The sequence below is a fragment of the Salmo salar genome, chromosome ssa05 (assembly GCF_905237065.1).
Source record: "Salmo salar chromosome ssa05, Ssal_v3.1, whole genome shotgun sequence".
NCBI lineage: Eukaryota > Metazoa > Chordata > Actinopteri > Salmoniformes > Salmonidae > Salmo > Salmo salar.
The window spans coordinates 3243147-3263432 of NC_059446.1; the positions used below are offsets into that span (position 1 = coordinate 3243147).

The window sequence follows — 20286 nt, forward strand, 5'->3', positions numbered from 1 at the left end:
TAAACTGTGGGGCTCAGTAGTGTTATATAAACTGTGGGGCTCAGTAGTGTTATATAAACTGTGGGGCTCAGTAGTGTTATATAAACTGTGGGGCTCAGTAGTGTTATATAAACTGTGGGGCTCAGTAGTGTTATATAAACTGTGGGGCTCAGTAGTGTTATATAAACTGTGGGGCTCAACGTCAACAGTGAAGAGGCGACTCCGGGATGCTGGCCTTCTAGGCAGAGTTCCTCTGTCCAGTGTCTGTGTTCTTTTGCCCATCTTAATCTTTTCTTTTTATTGGCCAGTCTGAGATACGGCTTTTTCTATTGCAACTCTGCCTAGAAAGCCAGAATGCTGGAGTCGACTCTTCACTGTTGACGTTGAGACTAAGTTTTGCGGGTACTATTTAATGAAGCTGCCAGTTGAGGACTTGTGTGGCATCTGTTTCTCAAACTAGACACTCTAATGTACTTGTCCTCTTGCTCAGTTGTGCACCGGGGCCTCCCACTCCTCTTTCTATTCTGGTTAGACCAGTTTGCGCTGTTCTATGAAGGGAATAGTACACAGTGTTGTACCAGATCTCCAGTTTCTTGGCAATTTCTCACATGGAACAGCCTTCATTTCTCAGAACAAGAATAGACTGACGAGTTTCAGAAGAAAAGTCTTTGTTTCTGGTCATTTTGAGCCTGTAATCGAACCCACAAATGCTGATGCTCCAGATACTCAACTAGACTAAAGAAGGCCAGTTTTATTGTTTCTTTAATGAGAACAACAGTTCTGAGTGACCCCAAACTTTTGAACGGTAGTGTAAACAGACATAAATAATGCAAATGAACTAACATATCTCGTTTCTCTTCCTCTCCCAGGGACCAATCAGACAGCTCCAGTTAATGTAAATCAATAGCGTTGTGTCTTCTTCCATTTCTGCTCTATCTACAGCATCAAATGTTAGTGGGGAAAGAAAGGCTATACCTAATCAACCATGCATCTTCTCTCTCTCTCTCTCTCTCTCCTCCCCCACAGGTTCCGTTGTCCCACTCATCGTCGTGTAAGGCTCAGAGTTGTGGGAATGGTTATCCAGAGCAGAGCTCCATAGACTGGGACCCATCTTCCTTCCTCTCAGCCCACAAACTTTCTGGTCTCTGGAACTCGGCTCACAGCAACGGAGGGATCCACTGCAATCACAGCACTGCCTCGCACGCACAGCAAGGTAAACACACCTCTCTCTCTCTCTCTGCTCGGGTCTCTCAAGGTTAAGTCGTAAACAGATACAAACTACTGTAGACATTCATTATTTGTCATGTTTTCAGTTCATTTACTTTTAACAGAATTGTAACATTTGCAGACATTTACACTGACAAAATGGAGAAAACTGTACTCCAGTGTGTATCCACTGGCTACCTTGAAACAGAAGCACAACCTGTTACTCCTCTGAGTAAAACTTTCTTCAATCAATCAATCGATCAAATGTATTTATACAGCCCTTCTTACATCAGCTGATATCTCAAAGTGCTGAATAGAAATCCAGCCTAAAACCCCAAACAGCAAGCAATGCAGGTGTAGAAGCACGGTGGCTAGGATTAAACTCCCTAGAAAGGCCAAAACCTAGGAAGAAACCTAGAGAGGAACCAGGCTATGAGGGGTGGCCAGTCCTCTTCTGGCTGTGCCGGGTGGAGATTATAACAGAACATAGTCAAGATGTTTAAACGTTCATCTTCCTCCTTTTCATTATCCTTCCTTCCTCCTCTGGTCCAATAGGAACAGGGGGACCAGCGTGTCACGAGAAGCGAGTCTCTCACGAGGCTCCTGGGAAATCTGCTAAAACACCTGGGGCCAAAGTGTGCCCCTACAGTCACCCTTCCCAGAATTCCAGTGGTTCGTCCCCCGGGAACCCGCTCTCTACCTCCGGGGACCTCTGTAAGACCACCCCAAAGCACTTCAAGACCATGTGCCGACGACCAGCTCCACCTGGTGAGATCTCTTTTTTTATTTTTATCTCGCAACCTTTTTTACGACACAGAGAATTCAAGACATACCGGCAACTAACCTGAATTACTGTTCACATGTCCTGTTGACAATAGCGCATTATTAATGCATATACACACACAGATCTCAGGGAAGGATTGTGCCCATAGATTACACTCCTAGAGAGAAGCAGAGATATGGCCCATAGATTACAGCTCTAGAGAGAAGCAGAGATATGGCCCATAGATTACACCTCCTAGAGAGAAGCAGAGATATGGCCCATAGATTACAGCTCTAGAGAGAAGCAGAGATATGGCCCATAGATTATACCTAGAGAGAAGCAGAGATATGGCCCATAGATTACACCTCCTAGAGAGAAGCAGAGATATGGCCCATAGATTACAGCTCTAGAGAGAAGCAGAGATATGGCCCATAGATTACACCTCCTAGAGAGAAGCAGAGATATGGCCCATAGATTACAGCTCTAGAGAGAAGCAGAGATATGGCCCATAGATTATACCTAGAGAGAAGCAGAGATATGGCCCATAGATTACACCTCCTAGAGAGAAGCAGAGATATGGCCCATAGATTACACCTCCTAGAGAGAAGCAGAGATATGGCCCATAGATTACACCTCCTAGAGAGAAGCAGAGATATGGTCCATAGATTACACCTCCTAGAGAGGTGCAGACATCTGTATCCACCGGGAATCACAACTATGTTTGTCCAATATTCCACTCAACACGTTTGTCTCTCCTCCAGGCGAAGCATTCCACCCCAGCGACCACCACCAACACTCAGACCTGTCTGTCCCCCCCAACAGCCCCACTGGCCTCTCCTCCTCTCAGCATTCCTCTCTCCTGCCCCTCAAGCAGAGCTCTGGGGGGCAGCAGCACGGACATGTCACATCATCCTCCTCTCCCGGTCTAGCTGCTCACGCTCCCTTCTCTCCGCTGGTACCAAACCTCCACGTTCCTGCGGCAGGGGCCAAGCTGGGGGCCCTGGGTGGCCCTGACTGCCCGACAGCAGCCCCCCATAAGCCCTTGGCATGTAAGAACTCACACATTCCTCCTGTGAACGGTCAGCACAGCAAACTGGGCCCCTCCGTGATGGGCTGTAACCACCCCTGCAACGGCCACAGTGGAGGGGCGCTGCCCTCTTCTAACGTGGGACACCTGACCGCTGGGCAACACCTGACCGCTGGGCAACACCTGACCGCTGGGCAACACCTGACCGCTGGGCAACACCTGACCGCTGGGCAACACCTGACCGCTGGGCAACACCTGACCGCTGGGCAACACCTGACCGCTGGGCAACACCTGACCGCTGGCGCCTGCAGGTTGGTAGTTTGGTAGATAGTTTCACTGGTAGGGTGATGTTTCTACGGTAGCGGGGTTCCGTCGGTAGTGTGATGTTTCTACGGTAGCGGGATTCCGTCGGTAGGTTGATGTTTCTACGGTAGCGGGGTTCCGTCGGTAGGTTGATGTTTCTACGGTAGCGGGGTTCCGTGGGTAGGTTGATGTTTCTACGGTAGCGGGATTCCGTCGGTAGGTTGATGTTTCTACGGTAGCGGGGTTCCGTGGGTAGGTTGATGTTTCTACGGTAGCGGGGTTCCGTCGGTAGGTTGATGTTTCTACGGTAGCGGGGTTCCGTCGGTAGGGTGGGGTTCTGTCGGTAGGTTGATGTTTCTACGGTAGCGGGGTTCCGTCGGTAGGGTGATGTTTCTACGGTAGCGGGGTTCCGTCGGTAGGTTGATGTTTCTACGGTAGCGGGGTTCCGTCGGTAGGTTGATGTTTCTACGGTAGCGGGGTTCCGTCGGTAGGGTGGGGTTCTGTCGGTAGGTTGATGTTTCTACGGTAGCGGGGTTCCGTCGGTAGGGTGATGTTTCTACGGTAGCGGGGTTCCGTCGGTAGGTTGATGTTTCTACGGTAGCGGGATTCCGTCGGTAGGTTGATGTTTCTACGGTAGCGGGATTCCGTCGGTAGGTTGATGTTTCTACGGTAGCGGGGTTCCGTCGGTAGGTTGATGTTTCTACGGTAGCGGGATTCCGTCGGTAGGTTGATGTTTCTACGGTAGCGGGGTTCCGTCGGTAGGGTGGGGTTCTGTCGGTAGGTTGATGTTTCTACGGTAGCGGGGTTCCGTCGGTAGGGTGATGTTTCTACGGTAGCGGGGTTCCGTCGGTAGGTTGATGTTTCTACGGTAGCGGGATTCCGTCGGTAGGTTGATGTTTCTACGGTAGCGGGGTTCCGTCGGTAGGGTGGGGTTCTGTCGGTAGGTTGATGTTTCTACGGTAGCGGGATTCCGTCGGTAGGTTGATGTTTCTACGGTAGCGGGGTTCCGTCGGTAGGGTGGGGTTCCGTCGGTAGGTTGATGTTTCTACGGTAGCGGGGTTCCGTCGGTAGGGTGATGTTTTCATGGAATGTGCAGTAATAGACAGCTTGCCTAGTATAATGATATATACTGAATAAAAATATAAATGCAACAATTTCAAAGATTTTACTGGGTTACAGTTTGAAGTAAATTAGTCAATTGAAATAAATTCATTAGGACCTAATTTATGGATTTCACATGACTGGGCAGGGGCTCAGCCATGGGAGGGCATAGGCCCACCCACTGGGGATCCAGGCCCAGCCAATCAGAATTAGTTTTTCCCCACAAAAGGGCTTTATTACAGACAGAAATACTCCTTAGATAATCCTGCCGGTGAAGAAGCTGGATGTGGAGGTCCTGGGCTGGCGTGGTTACACGTACGTGGTCTGAGGTTGTGAGGCAGGTTGGACACACTGCCAAATTCTCTAAAATAACATTTTATGATAGAGTAATTAACATAAATTCTCTGGCAACAGCTCTGGTGGACATTCCTGCAGTCGGCGTGCCAATTGCACTGCTCCCTCTAAACATGAGACATCTGTGGCGTTGTGAGACAAAACTGGACATTTCAGAGTGGCCTTTTTAGTGTCCCCCAGCACAAGGTGCACCTGTGTAATGATCATGCTGTTTTACACCTTAGAGTCGATTTCTGTGCCCTCTGAATGTCCCCCGGTACCATTTTGGGGAAAAAATGAATGGAAGTAAACTGTATATGGAGGCTGTTTTTTTTTAATGACCAATAAAGGATGAAATATCGCTGCTGCTCTAGAATCTAGAGCTAAGACATGGTCGTGGTTCTACCTGTCATCACTGCTGAATTAAAAATGTCACCTCACTTAGCATGGTCCGTCTGTCTGTCTGCCTCTCTGTATCCTGTGTCCATGCTCCAGGGACCAGGCGTGTAAAGGACATAAGCTGTCTAACGGGGCAGGGGGGTTGTGTCACCCCCCTTCGGAGCTGGAGGAGGGGGAGGACGAGGACTCGAGTTCTGAGAGGAGCTCCTGTGCTTCCTCCTCAAACAACCAGAAGGACGGGAAGTACTGTGACTGCTGCTACTGTGAGTTCTTCGGACACAACGCGGTATGTATAGTAGTGATGGGAGGAAAAATACATACAGCTACATATCAGCCATATCATACAGCTTACACCTCGCTCCGTATTATACAGCTACACCTCGCTCCATATCATACAGCTTACACCTCGCTCCGTATTATACAGCTTACACCTCGCTCCGTATCATACAGCTACACCTCGCTCCGTATCATACAGCTACACCTCGCTCCATATTATACAGCTACACCTCGCTCCGTATCATACAGCTACACCTCGCTCCGTATTATACAGCTACACCTCGCTCCGTATCATACAGCTACACCTCGCTCCGTATTATACAGCTACACCTCGCTCCGTATCATACAGCTACACCTCGCTCCGTATTATACAGCTACACCTCGCTCCGTATCATACAGCTACACCTCGCTCCGTATCATACAGCTACACCTCGCTCCGTATCATACAGCTACACCTCGCTCCATATCATACAGCTACACCTCGCTCCGTATCATACAGCTACACCTCGCTCCGTATCATACAGCTACACCTCGCTCCGTATCATACAGCTACACCTCGCTCCATATCATACAGCTACACCTCGCTCCGTATTATACAGCTACACCTCGCTCCGTATCATACAGCTACACCTCGCTCCGTATCATACAGCTACACCTCGCTCCGTATTATACAGCTACACCTCGCTCCGTATTATACAGCTACACCTCGCTCCGTATTATACAGCTACACCTCGCTCCGTATTATACAGCTACACCTCGCTCCGTATTATACAGCTACACCTCGCTCCGTATCATACAGCTACACCTCGCTCCGTATTATACAGCTACACCTCGCTCCGTATTATACAGCTACACCTCGCTCCGTATCATACAGCTACACCTCGCTCCGTATCATACAGCTACACGTCGCTCCGTATCATACAGCTACACCTCGCTCCGTATCATACAGCTACACCTCGCTCCGTATTATACAGCTACACCTCGCTCCGTATTATACAGCTACACCTCGCTCCGTATCATACAGCTACACCTCGCTCCGTATTATACAGCTACACCTCGCTCCGTATTATACAGCTACACCTCGCTCCGTATCATACAGCTACACCTCGCTCCGTATCATACAGCTACACCTCGCTCCGTATCATACAGCTACACCTCGCTCCGTATCATACAGCTACACCTCGCTCCGTATCATACAGCTACACCTCGCTCCGTATCATACAGCTACACCTCGCTCCGTATTATACAGCTACACCTCGCTCCGTATCATACAGCTACACCTCGCTCCATATCATACAGCTACACCTCGCTCCGTATTATACAGCTACACCTCGCTCCGTATCATACAGCTACACCTCGCTCCGTATCATACAGCTACACCTCGCTCCGTATCATACAGCTACACCTCGCTCCGTATTATACAGCTACACCTCGCTCCGTATTATACAGCTACACGTCGGTGCACCAAAACCTCAGTATTTTTCCTCGCTTGGCTCTCGTTATTCTGCATCAGATACGTGTAGCGCGACTGCTGGTATTGTTTGCTTTAAATAATCAATACTAGAACAAATGATTATACTGTATAATAATAATAGTAATAATAATAAAATAATACAGAGAATTCGGAAAATAATTCAGACCCCTTGACTTTTTTTGTTTGTTACAACCTTGTTCTAAAAGGGATTATATCGTCGTCCCCCTCAATCTACACACACTACCCCATAAGGATGAAGTGAAAACAGGTTTTTAGAATTTTTTTGCAAATGTATATAAAAAAAAATACCTTATTTACATAAGTATTCAGACCCTTTGCAATGAGACTCTAAATTGAGCTCAGGTGCATCCTGTTTCCATTGATCATCCTTGAGATGTTTCTACAACTTGATTGGAGTCCACCTGTGGTCAATTCAATTGATTGGACATGATTTGGAAAGGGACCGAGACAGGATTGTGTTGGGGAAGGGTACCAAAACATTTCTGCAGCATTGAAGGTCCACAAGAACACAGTGGCCTCCATTTTTTTATTTTTTTTTAAATTTTATTTCACCTTTATTTAACCAGGTCGGCCAGTTGAGAACAAGTTCTCATTTACAACTGCGACCTGGCCAAGATAAAGCAAAGCAGTGCGACAGAAACAACAACACAGAGTTACACATGGAATAAACAAGCGTACAGTCAATAACACAATAGAAAAAAAGGAAGTCTATATACAGTGTGTGCAAATGGCGTGAGGAGGTAAGGCAATAAATAGGCCATAGTAGCGAAGTAATTACAATTTAGCAGATTAACACTGGAGTGATAGATGAGCAGATGATGATGAGCAGATGATGATGAGCAAGTAGAAATACTGGTGTGCAAAAGAGCAGCAAAGTAAATAAAAACAATATGGGGATGAGGTAGGTAGATTGGGTGGGCCATCATTCTTAAATGGAAGAAGTTTGGAACCACCAAGACTCTTCCTAGAGCTGGCCGCCCGGCCAAACTGAGCAATCAGGGTAGAAAGGCCTTGGTCAGGAAGGTGACCAAGAACCCTATGGTCCCTCTGACAGAGCTCCAGAGTTCCTCTGTGGAGATGGGAGAACCTTCCAGAAGGACAACCATCTCTGCAGCACTCCACCAATCAGGCCTTTATGGTAGAGCGGCCAGACGGAAGCCACGCCTCAGTAAAAGGCACATGACAGCCCGCTTGGAGTTTGCCAAAAGGCACCTAAAGGACTGTGTCCTTGAGTGGCCCAGACAGAGCCTGGACTTTTACCCGATCAAACATCTCTGGAGAGACCTGAAAATAGCTGTGCAGCGATGCTCCCCATCCAACCTGACAGAGCTTGAGAGGATCTGCAGAGAAGAATGGGAGAAACTCCCCAAATACAGGTGTGCCAAGCTTGTAGCGTCATACCCAAGAAGACTCGAGGCTGTAATCACTGCCGAAGGTGCTTCAACAAAGTGCTGAGTAAAGGGTCTGAATACTTATGTAAATGTTACATTTCAGTGAAGTTTTATTTATTTGCAAACATTTCTACAAACTTGTTTTCGCTTTGTCATTATGGGTAATTGTTAGTGTAGATTGATGAGGGAAAACAACTATTTAAATCCATTTTAGAATAAGGCTGTAACGTAACAAAATGTGGAAAAAGTCAAGGGGTCTGAATACTTTCCAAATGCTCTGTATTTGAATTGGAGCCAAAATAATAAATTTCAGTGCGATTTATGAACCGTCAACAACAAATCCTTAAAGATATATATATATATATATATATATATATATATATATATATATATATATATATATGGGTCGTGTGTTGTTGATGGCCCGGCTGGCAGTGGGGAAATGAGGATTTAATTCATATTGATATGAATTAATTTAACACTCTTTGACAAACGAACACGGAGATCACTAACACACACACACACACAAACTACTAGATCATCGCTCTTACCTTAGCTGAGGGATCCATGGTGACGGCCATCTTGGATCCAGTGCTGGACACCAGATCCATGAGCCTGCCCATTTCCCTTCACCATCTAACCCTGAGGGCATGGTGACGGCCATCTTGGATCCAGTGCTGGACACCAGATCCATGAGCCTGCCCATTTCCCTTCACCATCTAACCCTGAGGGCATGGTGACGGCCATCTTGGATCCAGTGCTGGACACCAGATCCATGAGCCTGCCCGTTTCCCTTCACCATCTAACCCTGAGGGAGAAAAGAAACATGTTTCAGCACTTTATCACTTTTATTTATTTGGCTCTACAATAAAGTAAATTGTCACAGAGACCAAAAAAAAAATGTTTTCACACACAAACACACACGAAGGGATTCACTTCCTCTTCGTATCTGTCTCTCACCCTCAATGAATTAACATGACCTTGTTAGCTAGCTCATTTGTTTTGTGGGATACAGGGATGAAGAATACCACGTCTGGTGAAATAGGCAGTGAAGCATTTAGGCTAACGTTTAGCTATAGCTGCTTGTCTTTAAACTTCTCTTCAATAACACTGTCATTCCTGCAACAGGGGTTTCAGCCTGAACAAAATCAAATGTATTTATACAGCCCTTCTTACATCAGCTGATGTCTTAAAGTGCTGTACAGAAACCCAGCCTAAAACCCCCAAAACAGCAAGCAATGCAGGTGTAGAAGCACGGTGGCTAGGAAAAACTCCCTAGAAAGTCAGGATCCTAGGAAGAAACCTAGAGAGGAACCAGGCTATGATGGGTGGCTAGGAAAAACTCCCTAGAAAGGCCAAAAGCTTAGGAAGAAACCTAGAGAGGAACCAGGCTATGAGGGGTGGCCAGTCCTCTTCTGGCTGTGCCGGGTGGAGATTATAACAGAACATGGTCAAGATGTTCAAATGTTCATTAATGACCAGCAGGGTCAGATAATAATAAACTGGATCAGCAGCACAGCCAGGTGGACTGGGGACAGCAGGCGGACTGGGGACAGCAGGCGGACTGGGGACAGCAGGCGGACTGGGGACAGCAGGCGGACTGGGGACAGCAGGCGGCAGGCGGACTGGGGACAGCAGGCGGCAGGCGGACTGGGGACGGCAGGCGGACTGGGGACGGCAGGCGGACTGGGGACGGCAGGCGGGCTGGGGACAAGGAGTCATCATGCCAGGTAGTCCTGAGGCATGGTCCTAGGGCTCAGGTCCTCTGAGAGAGAGAGAGAAAGAAAGAAAGAAAGAAAGAAAGAAAGAAAGAAAGAAAGAAAGAAAGAAAGAAAGAAAGAAAGAGAGAAAGAGAGAAAGAGAGAAAGAGAGAGAGCATACTTAAATTCACACAGGACACCGGATAAGACAGGAGAAATACTCCAGATATAACAGACTGACCCTAGCCCCCCGACACGTTAAATACAGGAGGGGTGAGGAGACAACAAAGTACAGGCAGGTAGGTAGTGGAGGCCAGATTTAGTTTAACTAATGTATTGTGTGACGGGGCTTACCAAGAAAAACTCCCAAAAGGACTAATTCGAGGTAGAAATGAGTTGGAGCACTCACCCCCCAAAAAAGACAGCAGAGCTAAAATCCCTCTGTTTTAGTTTACTACAATGTTCTCTCTACTTGGTGAAATGTGGACATCTTTCAGTGGTTACGAAGCGCAGGGTGGAAGGTGAGCTATGGTTGGCATCTACAGTGGTGACGAAGCGCAGGGTGGAAGGTGAGCTATGGTTGGCATCTACAGTGGTGACGGCGCAGGGTGGAAGGTGAGCTATGGTTGGCATCTACAGTGGTTACGGGCGCAGGGTGGAAGGTGAGCTGTGGTTGGCATCTACAGTGGTTACGAAGCGCAGGGTGGAAGGTGAGCTATGGTTGGCATCTACAGTGGTGACGAAGCGCAGGGTGGAAGGTGAGCTATGGTTGGCATCTACAGTGGTGACGAAGCGCAGGGTGGAAGGTGAGCTATGGTTGGCATCTACAGTGGTTACGAAGCGCAGGGTGGAAGGTGAGCTGTGGTTGGCATCTACAGTGGTGACGAAGCGCAGGGTGGAAGGTGAGCTATGGTTGGCATCTACAGTGGTGACGAAGCGCAGGGTGGAAGGTGAGCTATGGTTGGCATCTACAGTGGTTACGAGCGCAGGGTGGAAGGTGAGCTGTGGTTGGCATCTACAGTGGTGACGGCGCAGGGTGGAAGGTGAGCTATGGTTGGCATCTACAGTGGTTACGAAGCGCAGGGTGGAAGGTGAGCTGTGGTTGGCATCTACAGTGGTGACGGAGCGCAGGGTGGAAGGTGAGCTATGGTTGGCATCTACAGTGGTGACGAAGCGCAGGGTGGAAGGTGAGCTATGGTTGGCATCTACAGTGGTGACGAAGCGCAGGGTGGAAGGTGAGCTATGGTTGGCATCTACAGTGGTTACGAAGCGCAGGGTGGAAGGTGAGCTGTGGTTGGCATCTACAGTGGTGACGAAGCGCAGGGTGGAAGGTGAGCTATGGTTGGCATCTACAGTGGTGACGAAGCGCAGGGTGGAAGGTGAGCTATGGTTGGCATCTACAGTGGTGACGAAGCGCAGGGTGGAAGGTGAGCTATGGTTGGCATCTACAGTGGTTACGGGCGCAGGGTGGAAGGTGAGCTGTGGTTGGCATCTACAGTGGTGACGGGCGCAGGGTGGAAGGTGAACTATGGTTGGCATCTACAGTGGTGACGAGCGCAGGGTGGAAGGTGAGCTATGGTTGGCATCTACAGTGGTGACGAAGCGCAGGGTGGAAGGTGAGCTATGGTTGGCATCTACAGTGGTGACGAAGCGCAGGGTGGAAGGTGAGCTGTGGTTGGCATCTACAGTGGTGACGAAGCGCAGGGTGGAAGGTGAGCTATGGTTGGCATCTACAGTGGTGACGAAGCGCAGGGTGGAAGGTGAGCTATGGTTGGCATCTACAGTGGTTACGGGCGCAGGGTGGAAGGTGAGCTGTGGTTGGCATCTACAGTGGTGACGAAGCGCAGGGTGGAAGGTGAACTATGGTTGGCATCTACAGTGGTGACGAGCGCAGGGTGGAAGGTGAGCTATGGTTGGCATCTACAGTGGTGACGAAGCGCAGGGTGGAAGGTGAGCTATGGTTGGCATCTACAGTGGTGACGAAGCGCAGGGTGGAAGGTGAGCTGTGGTTGGCATCTACAGTGGTGACGAAGCGCAGGGTGGAAGGTGAACTATGGTTGGCATCTACAGTGGTGACGAAGCGCAGGGTGGAAGGTGAGCTATGGTTGGCATCTACAGTGGTGACGAAGCGCAGGGTGGAAGGTGAGCTATGGTTGGCATCTACAGTGGTGACGAAGCGCAGGGTGGAAGGTGAGCTGTGGTTGGCATCTACAGTGGTGACGAAGCGCAGGGTGGAAGGTGAACTATGGTTGGCATCTACAGTGGTGACGAAGCGCAGGGTGGAAGGTGAGCTATGGTTGGCATCTACAGTGGTGATGAAGCGCAGGGTGGAAGGTGAGCTATGGTTGGCATCTACAGTGGTGATGAAGCGCAGGGTGGAAGGTGAGCTATGGTTGGCATCTACAGTGGTGATGAAGCGCAGGGTGGAAGGTGAGCTATGGTTGGCATCTACAGTGGTGCGCAATAGCGTAGTCTGTGGTTTTTATATCTTCTGCGATGCAAAGTTTCAGTGTTCCTCTAGTTTGGCCAATATAAGCAACCCCTCCACAGATGCATTTGAGCATTTTATATGGAGTGTACTTAACTACCGTAACATACCTTGCTTGTTCCTCGTCGAAGATGCTCTCATCATGGATGCGAGAGATGAGGTGAAAGACGATTGCTCAAAGTAATGACAACTAGCTAGCTAAATCAAAACAACAAGCAACATGGCTATTTATCTGGCGAAGTCAGCTTCAACGTGATTGATGACTAACTGAGGAATAAATCAGTCCCTTCTCGTCCACTCGTTCACACCCCCCCGTCGGAGACTAAATACAGTAGATTGGTGTTGCTTTTTCCCATCCAGGAAGGGAGCGAAGACAAGTGGGCCAGCGCCTGCAAGAAATGGGACGCGGCTCACAATGACAGATAATGACAGCAAGTTTTAGAATCGGATATTCATTACTTTGCTACCTGAAAATCTAAAATAATTCAGTACTATTGCAATACTGTTAATGTATTTGGGATCACTTTTCATTTTGACCAGCTAATGGTCCTACCAACTAATCAAGAAATATCGGAACGTTACCTCTCCGCTTATGGCTACTGGTCGACCAAAATGAAAATCCGACCCCTTGTATATTGTTGATTTGTCAATGACAACTTTATACTACAACATTACTAACTAACTCGCTAATTTTCCACCAAAAAAACAAGATTTTAGTTTACATTTTTTTTTCCCAATAATTAGTCAACCCGTTTTGGAACATTGAATCGCATAAAAAAAATCGTAGTTTCTAATCGCAATACATATACAATCAGGATATCGTGAGGTCCCTGGCAATTCTCAGCCCTAATGTATAATATGGCACACTTAGTCATTGATTGAAATAGCATTTAAAAGCACGAACAATATAAACATTGATTGACAAAAGTAATTTGACTGCTGCTACTGTGAATTCTTATGTCACAATGTGGTATGTCTCTTTAGTAATGGATTGTAATTGTAATAGCATTTATGAAGACCTTTTCACTTGGTCACATTGTTCACGTTGGGGCAAAATGTAAACCCATTTGGTCGGGGCGGCAGGGTAGCCTAGTGGTTAGTGAGTTGGGCCAGTAACCGAAAGGTTGCTGGATCGAATCCCTGAGCTGACAAGGTAAAAAAAATCTGTCGTTCTGCCCCTGAACAAGGCCGTTATAACCCACTGTTCCTAGGCCTGTCATTGTAAATAAGAATTTGTTCTTAACTGACTTGCCTAGTTATTATAAAGGATAATGAAATGTGAAATCCGGTGACCAGGGGTTGGTCTAGCAGTCTAAGCTGCAGCCATGTGGACCATATGTACGATATACCGCTGCCAGCATGGGTTAGAATCCGACTCGCAGCTATTTCAGCACATTCATACCTCTCCTACCTTTCATCTTGGTCTCTTTCTAGCCAATAAACATACAACAACAAAAAGCTAAATCAGATTGTGGCTGTGTTTCAACCCACAAAGATGCTCCCTCCATTCTGCCGTCCTTCCCCCTAAATCTGAGATGGCTGGTTTCTGTTACTGTCACTCAAGGGGGAGTGAACAAGGGCAAAGGAAGGCAGCAAGTCATTTGAAATTTAAACGCATCCTATTAAAGAAGGATAATCTCTCCTCTGATCATGTCCTCTCCTCCCCCCAGCCCCCGGCGGCTCCGACCAGCCGTAACTACACAGAGATCCGTGAGAAGCTCCGGACCCGCCTGACGCGTCGTAAGGAGGAGTGTCTTCCCCAGAGACGGGACTCCGACCCGACTGTGTCCACCTCCATCGACAACCGAGATGTGGACGAGCTGTTGGACTTCATCAACTCCTCAGAGCACAAACCAGCCAACAGCGCTAAGGCTGCCAAGCGGGCACGCCATAAACAGAAGAAGAAGGTGATGTCAAATGACATGGTGGGAATACTCAGCAATACAGATCAGTTAATACATCTTAAAAGTATTTGTGTTTTGGTGTTTGTTCAAAACATATATATATGTATTTGTGTAAATAGGGCGTAATATTTGTAGTAATCGAATGTTTCTGTACCGTGAGGCAGCTTGATGTACCAGGACACCCCCTGGACAGGACACTAGTAGTCTATCTCCTGTTTTGTGTAGTGAGACAGTCTGTCTGTCTAATTAAATTTTTGTTTAACCTTGATTTAACGAGGCAAGTCAGTTAAGAACAAATTCTTATTTACAGTGACGGCCTCCTGTCTAACCATCTAGCTGTCTCTCCCCACCTCAGGAGAAGCAGACCCAGGCGGGTAGTGGTGATGGTGAGGGAGCTGGTAGCGACCCCCCCTCCACCCCTCCAGAGCCCAGTGAGGACCCAGACCACCTCAGCCAGGAGGAGGAGAGAGGAGGAGGAGGAAGATGTGGACGGGGAGTACGGTGAAGGCCCGGAGGCTAGTCGGCTGCTGGAGTGGCCCCAGCTGGAACTAGAGAGGGTCAACTCCTTCCTGACTTCTCGGCTAGAGGAGATCAAGAACACCATCAAGGTAAGGATAGCTGCGTCCCAAATGGCTCCCTATTCCCTAAATAGTGCGCTACTTTTAACCAGGACCCCATGGGCAAAACTAATGCACTATATAGGGAATAGGGTGCCATCTGGGACTAATATGATCATTGTCCATATGTAGGGCATTATAATATCCGGAAAGCGGAAGGAATTCAACAACAAAAACATCTATTGAATTTAGTAGGAAATCAACTACACTGAACAAAAATATCAACATGTAAAGTGTTGGTTCCATGTTTCATGAGCTGAAATAAAAGATCCCAGAAATGTTCCATACACACAAATTCTCTACAATGTTGATGAAGCTGAGGAGCATTTCTGTCTAATAAAGCCTTTTTGTTGGGGAAAAACTTATTCTGATTAGCTGGGCCTGGCTCCTCAATGGTTTGGCCTGGCTCCCAAGTTGGGGGGGGGCTCGGCCCACCCACCCTCACCCATGGCTGCGCCCCTGCCCAGTCAAATGAAATCCATAGATTTGGGTCTAATGAATTTATTTCAATTGACTGATTTCATAATATGAACTATAACTCAGTAAAATCTTTGAAATTGTTGCATGTTGCATTTTTTTTATATTTTCGTTCAGTATAAATGTATTGAATTTATTAGAAAATGTATTAATTTACCCAAGATTACGATAATACATGGACAAAATTCATCAGTGATGTGTATTGTCCTTCAACTTTCTGAAGAGGCAACACAGGAAATGCCCCTGTCTGTTTTTCTACCATTTTGTGTAGCCGTTAGCGATGATGCTAATAATTTACCATCTTCTGGTAGATGGAAAGCCTTTCCCAAGAAACCTTCTCAATTAATGAAATGTTAACTACAACGTCGTCTACGGCCTACCTGGCAGAATGATACCGTGATTATTTGCATCAATCCTGTGGTGATTTGTTTAGCAAACTCTGCAATCACACCAAAAATAAAAGAAATGTGGTTGATTCCTCAGTGGTCTCCTGCTGTTGTTTTCAGTATCCTTGTGGATTTAGAACATCCAATTTGGTATTTTTTTTCTATAAAGAAAGTGTGAATTTTTTTTTTTGAGGGACTAAAACCTGGAAAAATCTGAACCTTGGAAAAACTAAACGGTTAAAAGGGAATTAGGCGAAAAATGTAACCGATCATAATGAGCCCACTGATAACATGTAGTTATCACTAGTCTATGGCAGGGCCTATTGTATTGAGGTGGTTTGACACCCCCTGGGACAGGACACTAGTCTATGGCAGGGCCTATTGTATTGAGGCAGCTTGACACCCCCTGGGACAGGACACTAGTCTATGGCAGGGCCTATTGTATTGAGGCAGCTTGACACCCCCTGGGACAGGACACTAGTCTATGGCAGGGCCTATTGTATTGAGGTGGTTTGACACCCCCTGGGACAGGACACTAGTCTATGGCAGGGCCTATTGTATTGAGGTGGTTTGACACCCCCTGGGACAGGACACTAGTCTATGGCAGGGCCTATTGTATTGAGGCAGCTTGACACCCCCTGGACAGGACACTAGTCTATGGCAGGGCCTATTGTATTGAGGCAGCTTGACACCCCCTGGGACAGGACACTAGTCTATGGCAGGGCCTATTGTATTGAGGCGGTTTGACACCCGCTGGGACAGGACACTAGTCTATGGCAGGGCCTATTGTATTGAGGCAGCTTGACACCCCCTGGGACAGGACACTAGTCTATGGCAGGGCCTATTGTATTGAGGCGGCTTGACACCCCCTGGGACAGGACACTAGTCTATGGCAGGGCCTATTGTATTGAGGTGGTTTGACACCCCCTGGGACAGGACACTAGTCTATGGCAGGGCCTATTGTATTGAGGCAGCTTGACACCCCCTGGGACAGGACACTAGTCTATGGCAGGGCCTATTGTATTGAGGCAGCTTGACACCCCCTGGGACAGGACACTAGTCTATGGCAGGGCCTATTGTATTGAGGCAGCTTGACACCCCCTGGGACAGGACACTAGTCTATGGCAGGGCCTATTGTATTGAGGAGCTTGACACCCCCTGGGACAGGACACTAGTCTATGGCAGGGCCTATTGTATTGAGGCAGCTTGACACCCCCTGGGACAGGACACTAGTCTATGGCAGGGCCTATTGTATTGAGGCAGCTTGACACCCCCTGGGACAGGACACTAGTCTATGGCAGGGCCTATTGTATTGAGGTGGTTTGACACCCCCTGGGACAGGACACTAGTCTATGGCAGAGCCTATTGTATTGAGGCGGTTTGACACCCCCTGGGACAGGACACTAGTCTATGGCAGGGCCTATTGTATTGAGGCAGCTTGACACCCCCTGGACAGGACACTAGTCTATGGCAGAGCCTATTGTATTGAGGCAGCTTGACACCCCCTGGGACAGGACACTAGTCTATGGCAGGGCCTATTGTATTGAGGCAGCTTGACACCCCCTGGGACAGGACACTAGTCTATGGCAGGGCCTATTGTATTGAGGCAGCTTGACACCCCCTGGACAGGACACTAGTCTATGGCAGAGCCTATTGTATTGAGGGAGCTTGACACCCCCTGGGACAGGACACTAGTCTATGGCAGGGCCTATTGTATTGAGGCAGCTTGACACCCCCTGGGACAGGACACTAGTCTATGGCAGGGCCTATTGTATTGAGGCAGCTTGACACCCCCTGGGACAGGACACTAGTCTATGGCAGGGCCTATTGTATTGAGGGAGTTGATTAATATAATCTAGTCTTTTAGGGGTGGTTTCTCAGACACAAATGAAGCATAGTCTTGGAGAAACCGGTCCATGAAACCGGTCCTTAATCTGTCCATGAAACCGGTCCTTAATCTGTCCATTATATTGGTCCTTAATCTGTTAATATCAGTGTTTCCTAGAGTGTATACTCCCTGCAATCTGAGAAACAGTTGAACCCCTGATATAAGGCAGTTTAGTTGGTTTTAAATGTTGGTTTATTAAACTTATTGCCGCTTTTCTTCTCTTTTCTCAAATAAAAACGTTGATCTTTTGATCTTGCAGGACTCTATCCGGGCCTCGTTCTCCATGTACGACCTCAACCTGGATGTGAATGACTTCCCCAAAAAGGCTGCTACTCTGGAAGGCAACCATCTTCTCTCCCACCTCAACGGCTCTTCCTGCTCTGACCTGCAGCAGATAGACCTAGACCTTGCCCCTCTCTCCCTGGGTACCTTCAAGAGCCATCTGGACCTGGTCAGCGGCTGGGAGGAGGCCCATCCCCGAGACAACTCCCCCATCGGCCCCATCTCACCCCCGGCTTGTGCTACTGTACCTGGGGTAGGGGGACCATGGGCTACGGCTGGTACTGGGGCGAAGGATGTTCAGAGGCTCCACACCACCCCCAGCCTCTCCAAGCTGCTCCGGGTGCGTTCCCCAGAGAGGTGCCCTTCTGCTAGGCCTGAGAATAAACACCAGGCCCCTGCTTCGACCCAGACCTCCACCACGGTGGCTAAGCCTAAAGATGAGACCCCAGCGGAGCCCAGGATCATTACTATCCCTGCTCCTGGTGCTGGGGTTAATGCTGGGGCTGGCAGGAATATTACTACCCCTACTCCTGGGGTTAATGCTGGGGCTGGCAGGAATATTACTACCCCTACTCCTGGGGTTAATGCTGGGGCTGGCAGGAATATTACTACCCCTACTCCTGGGGTTAATGCTGGGGCTGGCTGGAATATTACTACCCCTACTCCTGGGGTTAATGCTGGGGCTGGCAGGAATATTACTACCCCTACTCCTGGGGTTAATGCTGGGGCTGGCAGGAATATTACTACCCCTACTCCTGGGGTTAATGCTGGGGCTGGCAGGAATATTACTACCCCTACTCCTGGGGTTAATGCTGGGGCTGGCAGGAATATTACTACCCCTACTCCTGGGGTTAATGCTGGGGCTGGCAGGAATATTACTACCCCTACTCCTGGGGCTGGCAGGAACATTGCTACCCCTACTCCTGGGGCTGGGGTTAATGCTGGGGCTGGCAAGCTGAAGAAGGGCAAGAAGCAGCAGCAACGGCAGGACCAGCTGCCTCCAGAACAGAACCAGACCAGACCCGGATCTAAAGCAGCTGCAGAATCTCAGAAAACTGGATCCAACAGTTCTGATGCTGTGGGTTCTAAGGCTGGTTCTGGTTCCAAACCACCACCTCACTCAGCTGAGAGCCAGAGAACCGGGTCAAGGAGAGCAGAGGAGACCAGGCCCACCAGGCAGCAGGCTACCAACGGGACAGTGAGTAGCGCGGCTGCTCCAAGCACCCAAAGAGGGAAGGGGGAGGAGCAAGAGGCCAAAGGTCACTCTGTCACCTCAACCAATCACAACCAAGCCCAGCAGCAGCAGCAACAACCCAAGGGGAAGAATAAGAAGAACAAGAACAAGGGGGAGAGAACCAGCCGCAACATCGGTACGTTAGTTTAGATAACGCTCTAGTTGTGACTGTCTCTTGTGTTTATACATGTTGTAGGAGAGGAGATGTGTCAGGTACGTTAGTTTAGATAACGCTCTAGTTGTGACTGTCTCTTGTGTTTATACATGTTGTAGGAGAGGAGATGTGTCAGGTACGTTAGTTTAGATAACGCTCTAGTTGTGACTGTCTCTTGTGTTTATACATGTTGTAGGAGAGGAGATGTGTCAGGTACGTTAGTTTAGATAACGCTCTAGTTGTGACTGTCTCTTGTGTTTATACATGTTGTAGGAGAGGAGATGTGTCAGGTACGTTAGTTTAGATAACGCTCTAGTTGTGACTGTCTCTTGTGTTTATACATGTTGTAGGAGAGGAGATGTGTCAGGTACGTTAGTTTAGATAACGCTCTAGTTGTGACTGTCTCTTGTGTTTATACATGTTGTAGGAGAGGAGATGTGTGAATGATAAAGAGATCTGACCGTTCTTTGGTTGTGATGTTTCCGTCCTGTTTCTTTCTTCACCAGACGATGTGTTTCTCCCTAAAGACGTCGACCCAAAAGAAATGGATGAGATTGATCGTGAGGTGGAATACTTCAAAAGGTAACGCTCAGCCTCTGTGACAATCCAAAAACATTTAGGGCCACTTTACCAAACAGACGAGAGATTCATAGTCTAAGACTAAACTTGGTCTTTGTCTAGAAAACTGGCCCTTGTTGTTTTTTTTTTTGTTTTTTTTTACACCACCAGCCTCCTGTTCATTGAACCAGATAGTGATATGTCTCTCTCTCTCTCTCTCTCTCTCCCTCCCATCTCTCTCTCTCCCTACCATCTCTCTCTCTCCCTCCCATCTCTCTCTCTCCCTTCCATCTCTCTCTCTCCCTCCCATCTCTCTCTCTCCTCC

At 48.2% G+C, this 20286-nt stretch overlaps 1 protein-coding gene across 1 annotated transcript in view; it reads left to right on the forward strand.

Moving 5' to 3' along the window:
• Positions 1 to 20286, forward strand: part of LOC106604117 (protein FAM193B) — a 30734-nt gene that overhangs the window by 7291 nt on the left and 3157 nt on the right. Inside the window, exons 3-10 of the mRNA XM_045717816.1 lie at positions 1006 to 1192; positions 1741 to 1953; positions 2710 to 3286; positions 5208 to 5397; positions 14132 to 14368; positions 14791 to 14973; positions 17993 to 19385; positions 19910 to 19985. Coding sequence (XP_045573772.1) covers positions 1006 to 1192; positions 1741 to 1953; positions 2710 to 3286; positions 5208 to 5397; positions 14132 to 14368; positions 14791 to 14973; positions 17993 to 19385; positions 19910 to 19985 — 3056 coding nt within the window. The remainder of the gene's footprint in view (positions 1 to 1005; positions 1193 to 1740; positions 1954 to 2709; positions 3287 to 5207; positions 5398 to 14131; positions 14369 to 14790; positions 14974 to 17992; positions 19386 to 19909; positions 19986 to 20286) is intronic.